This window comes from Rhinopithecus bieti, unplaced genomic scaffold, assembly GCF_001698545.2.
Source record: "Rhinopithecus bieti isolate Rb0 unplaced genomic scaffold, ASM169854v2 scaffold_4553, whole genome shotgun sequence".
NCBI lineage: Eukaryota > Metazoa > Chordata > Mammalia > Primates > Cercopithecidae > Rhinopithecus > Rhinopithecus bieti.
Genome location: NW_016804694.1, coordinates 1,765,369 through 1,770,489, shown reverse-complemented (window position 1 = coordinate 1,770,489; position 5,121 = coordinate 1,765,369). Strand labels below are relative to the sequence as shown.

General features: G+C 54.3%; 1 protein-coding gene across 5 annotated transcripts in view; it reads right to left on the bottom strand.

Moving 5' to 3' along the window:
• Positions 1-77: 77 nt before the first annotated feature.
• The window catches only part of FGD2 (FYVE, RhoGEF and PH domain containing 2), a 26,874-nt gene continuing 21,830 nt past the window's right edge, over positions 78-5,121 (bottom strand). For 3 of the 5 annotated variants that reach the window (XM_017870129.1, XM_017870127.1, XM_017870126.1), the window contains 3 exons: positions 2,720-2,872; positions 1,076-1,222; positions 78-704 (listed from right to left, as the gene is read on the bottom strand). In XM_017870129.1, coding sequence (XP_017725618.1) covers positions 489-704; positions 1,076-1,222; positions 2,720-2,872 — 516 coding nt within the window. In that variant the 3' untranslated portion in view covers positions 78-488. The remainder of the gene's footprint in view (positions 705-1,075; positions 1,223-2,719; positions 2,873-5,121) is intronic. The other 2 variants (XM_017870128.1, XM_017870130.1) reach the window with 2 other exon arrangements.

Here is a 5,121-nt window from a genome sequence, read left to right as displayed (position 1 = left end):
CCTCCTGACCTTGTGATCCGCCCGCCTCGGCCTCCCAAAGTGCTGGGATTACAGGCTTGAGCCACCGTGCCTGGCCGTTTTTTACATTTTTAAAATTAATTTACTATGTGTTTTTTACCAGTACTCTTTAAAAGCTCCCCGGGAGACACAAATGAGCAGCCCCAGTTGAAAACCACACTATGGTACCACCAGTCTGGGGTTACATGGGACTTTCCCAGTTTCAGCACTGGAAGTCCCATGGCCCAGGAGCCCCCTCCCCACAAGGCAAACTGAGACACTTGGTTGTCCCCTTTCTAGAAAGGAATGGACCCATATTTTCTGCATCCCAGATCGGGACACATGGCCTGAGCGCAGACGGCTGAATCAATTCTGTGAAAGCACCACTTGGGCCAGTGGGTCCTGAGGCCACAGGGTCAGTCTGTGGCAGGAGCTGGGTTCAGGGTGGGGAGAGGTGGGCAGGAGAGCAGCTGGTAGTGGCTGGCAGTGGCTCAGTCGGACAGGTCCCCGTCGTTGGGCCAGCTGGGACTGCATCCACTGGCCGCCCGCTCCATGGCCTTCACCCAGCGGCCCTTCAGCTCCTCCGTCTCGGCCTTGAAAGTGTAGAGTTGGCCTGACTGCTGTAGCTGGAAGACCCGAGGGTCCCCCTGGGGCCCAGCGGTCACCTGGTAGCCCAGCAGGGGGATGGAGGTGTGAGCCCTCATGTCCTGGGGGGAGGAGAGAGCAGTGGGCCACTGTCCCCTCTCAGTCCTACTGCCCCAGATAGCCATTGTGAAGGTAACAGCCACTCACGCACAGCTCACACCTCAAACCCCCATGGGTTGGGGGTGGGCTGGTGAAAGCCATTGAGGAAGAGGAGAGAAGAAATGGCTGCCTCTGAGGGCAAAGCAGTGGTGACCTAGAGTCAGGGCCCAATTCTGAAACTCACTAACCTTGAGACTCCAGGATACCACATCCTCATTGGGCCTCAGTTTCCCTATCTGACATACGGAGCTAGCAATATTCACCCCGACCCCCATCACACACATGCTGTGGGAAGGCCAGGGCCTGGTGGGGGACGGGCAGGTGGTGGCCTTACCTGAGGGGCAGCGTAGACGTAGAGCACGAGGGGGTCATCCCGAGGGATCACACACCAGCCCCGGGGGCCACTCTTGCCCCACTTGTCCCCGATGAGCTGCAGGAAGCTGCACATCAGGCTCTGGTCAGGCGTAGCTGAGGACCCTTTCTAAAAGCAGAAGGAGGGACTGTCAGGGAGCAGAGCAGCCACAAGTGCCAGATGTTGGTCTGGGGGCTTGACAATTACTATCTCCAATCCTTACAGCAGTACTGAATGGAGAGATCCTTGGTCCTTGAGACTCAGAGAGGTCCCATCAAGTGCCTGTGATCACACAGCTAGCTGGCCAGTGGCAGAGCTGCGGTCAAACGCCAGCCTGCCTGAACCTGTCGTGTGTGTGCCCACAAGGGGCAGGTGCCAGGAGGGTGCCTGGAGCTGCTCCAGGAAACAGAATTGGGCCCTGAGAAGGGGCTGAGCATCTCCAGGGGCAGGCTGTTGTTGCCTAGTGGTCAGGGGGTCCTGGGCCTGGAAGAATGGGGAGGACTGGAAAGGGGACAGATGCTCATGGAAAGAGGCCAACTTTTTTTTTTTTTTTTTTTGAGACAGAGTTCTGTTCTTGTTGCTCAGGCTGGAGTGCAATGGTTCAATCTTGACTCATTGCAACCTCCACCTCCTGGGTTCAAGAGATTCTCCTGCCTCAGCCTCCTGAGTAGCTGGGATTACACGCATGCACCACCATGCCCAGATGATTTTTTTTTTTTTTTGTATTTTTAATAGAGACGGGGCTTCACCATGTTGGCCAGGCTGGTCTCGAACTCCTGATCTCAGGTGATCCATCCACCTCGGCCTCCCAAAGTGCTGGGATTACAGGTATGAGCCATCCCACCTGGCCAAAAGAGGCCAACTTGAACCTGGGAGTGAATCTCAGCTGGCACAGGCTTGACCTTCTCCCACCTCCCAGAGACAGTGGGATGTCAACCTGGCCTTCATGAGGGAGGGGCAGTAGATGGTGGTACCGATGCTGGGCTGGGTAACATTGTATTTGTGGTGCTTAGCTGAGCACAGTTGTACCCCCACAAAGGAGCACCTGTGGGGGCAAGTGTGGCTCAGTGAGGCCCCCAGGGTGACAGGAAGAACATCTGTGGCTGAGATCAGACAGCTGGCTCCTAACTTGCTGTGTGATCTTGGGCAAGTCACTTCTCCAGCCCTGGGTCTCCATGGGATAAGACCGACTGGCTCCTGGAGTCCCTTCCAGTTAGAATGGAGTCTCCAATCTGTCTGACGTGGAGCCTCAGTGTTCCCATCTGTAAAATGGAATCAGTGACCAGCTCTTGTCACCCTGGGACTGTTGGGGCAGGACGTGGGGATGTGAACAGGAGCTGTCCAGAGGGGGCGTACTATTGGATGGGGACATAGAGGAAGCGCAGAAGAATGTGGACGACAGCCTGCAGCCAAAGGGTACCTCCATTTGGTGACAGGCCCCGCACTGCCTGGGCTGTGGGGAGAGACCTGGGGTCTGTGGGCAGAGAGAGGAGGAGGGAAAGGAGGGAGGGTGTGACCACGGCTGGCTTGTTCCTCAGCATTGGACAGTGTCAGCCCAGGGTGGTTGCTGGGCACACATTCCCTGAAAAGAGGACGGATGGTGAGCGTGGGGACAGTGGCCCTCACCTCCAGGATGCCCCGCCTCTTGTCCTCCTTGGCCTCGGGGAGCGCGTTTCCGTTTCCGGTGAGGAATGTGTAGCAGTGGAGGCAGACTCGGTTGGGCCTATTGTCGTTGTATTTCAGCTCGGCCCGGTAGTCGGAGCACCTGGCACACACCACCTGAGGAGGACACACACAGCGGGGCGTGGGGCTGAGACCAGGCACCGGAGGGCTGGGCTCCTGCCTTGGCGGGCAGGTGAGGGCATGAGAGCAACCAGGGACTGGGGGAGGAAAAGAAAGCTTCGAGAGAGGAATGGAGGCAGAGCGGGAATGGTGCCCGATGCTGGTGAGGCCCAACTGCCTGGAGGCTGCAGTGCATGGGGGAGCTCGGGCTCGGGGCTCTTAGGCTGAGAGTTCAAGACCCGGCCCCCACCGCGAGGGCCATAACTTCTCTCTCCTTCAGGTTCCCCCCCGAGTGAGGGTAGCCGTGAACCCAAGGGCTTGCCCCAGACAGACCGCTGGCATCTGATTCACTTTTCCAAGTGCTGTCCTCTCTGCCATCTCACCTGACTCTCTCAAAGACCCCACCAGGCAAGCAGGGCCCAGCTTTTGTCCTCTCCTGACCCTGAGAGCCACACTGTTAACTGGCAGACCGGCCCTCCACAAACAGGGTGTGTCTTTCAAGACCCACAGTTTAGCTTTAAGACTCAGGTGGACTTTGTATTCCGCGCCATCATGGAGTCAAGTGTATTTTCCCTTTTTTTTTTTTGAGACAGAGTCTCGCTCCACCGCCCAGGCTGGAGTGCAGTGGCCAGATCTCAGCTCACTGCAAGCTCCGCCTCCCGGGTTCACGCCATTCTCCTGCCTCAGCCTCCCAGTAGCTGGGACTACAGGCGCGCACCACCACGCCCAGCTAATTTTTTGCATTTTTAGTAGAGATGGGGTTTCACCGTGTTAGCCAGGATGGTCTCGATCTCCTGACCTCGTGATCTGCCCGCCTCGGCCTCCCAAAGTGCTGGGATTACAGGCTTGAGCCACCGTGCCCGGCCGAGTCAAGTGTATTTTCATCTAAAAATGATAGGCTGGTTGTTTTTACATGGGTACTCTGTGGAGCGGGGCCCACCCTCAGTTCACTACGAAGACATCCCCCCAAGGCTGACATGGATCATGCTCGGAGACCAGGTAAAAGGGGCCTGGGAAGACTCAGAGAGGAACTCTGGGTGCCTCAAGGCATGACTGCAAGGAAGACTTGGCACCACGGGAAGCCCAGATGTGGGCTTGGAGATGGAGCGCAGGAGAAAGGGGCAGAGCGGGGAGTGTTGTTTGTCAGGCAGCCCCAGCCCTCAGGGAGCTCCTCTGTGTGCCTAGCACAGAGTGTGGCCTGGCAGGGATGTGGAGAAGAAGGCCTGGCCCTGCCCCACCCTCACAAGGATTCCCGTCTGGCAGGCAGGGAAGACAGAAACTGGCACCCGAACCACCGAAAGGATGACTCACTGGCTCAGCAGGCACGAAGGTCTGCACAGGCACGAGAAACACATGGTCAGGGCACAGCCCCACACGGGGCTTCGGCTACCTTAGGAGCATTTTATTTTTTTATTGAGAGATTTCAATGTTTAAATATAATTAGTAAATTTTTTTTCTCTAACAACTTTTAATTTTGAAAAATTTCAAACCGAAAAATTGAACAAATAATACAATGATACCACCCACTGAATTCACTAATTATTAACATTTGTGCCACATTTGCTGTCTGTCTCTATGTGTATGTATTTTATTTTTTTCTGAACCATTTGAGGATAAATTACAGTCATCATGACACCTCACCCTTATATATGTAGCTGGTGTCTCCTAAGAACAAGCCATTCTTCTACCTATCCATGGTGTCATGGTCACACTCAGGAAATTTCACATTGATACAATATTATTATTTTTAATTTTTTGAGATGGAGTTTTGCTCTTGTTGCCCAGGCTGGAGTACAGTGACGCGATCTGGGTTCACTGCAACCTCCACCTCCTGGGTTCAAGCGATTCTCCTGCCTCAACCTCCCGAGTTGCTGGGATTACAAGTGTACACCACCACATCCGGCTAATTTTTGTATTTTTAGTAGAGATGGGGCTGTTGGCCAGGCTGTTCTCGAACTCCTGGCCTCAGGTGATCCGCTCACCTCAGTCTCCCAAAGTGCTGGGATTACAGGTGTGAGCCACTGCACCCAGCTGATACAATATTATTATCTAGATATGTTACAAAATCAAATTTCTCCCAGTGGTCCCAAAAGCGACCTTGATGGCTTTATTTTACCCCAGAAAGAATCCAAGCAAGGATCATATATTTAATTTAGTTGTCAGAATATTTTCTATCTTAAGCTGGAAGGCAGCTACATGCGTGTTGTTATTCTTTGTGCCTCTTTGTAGTTCACTATTTTAAGTAA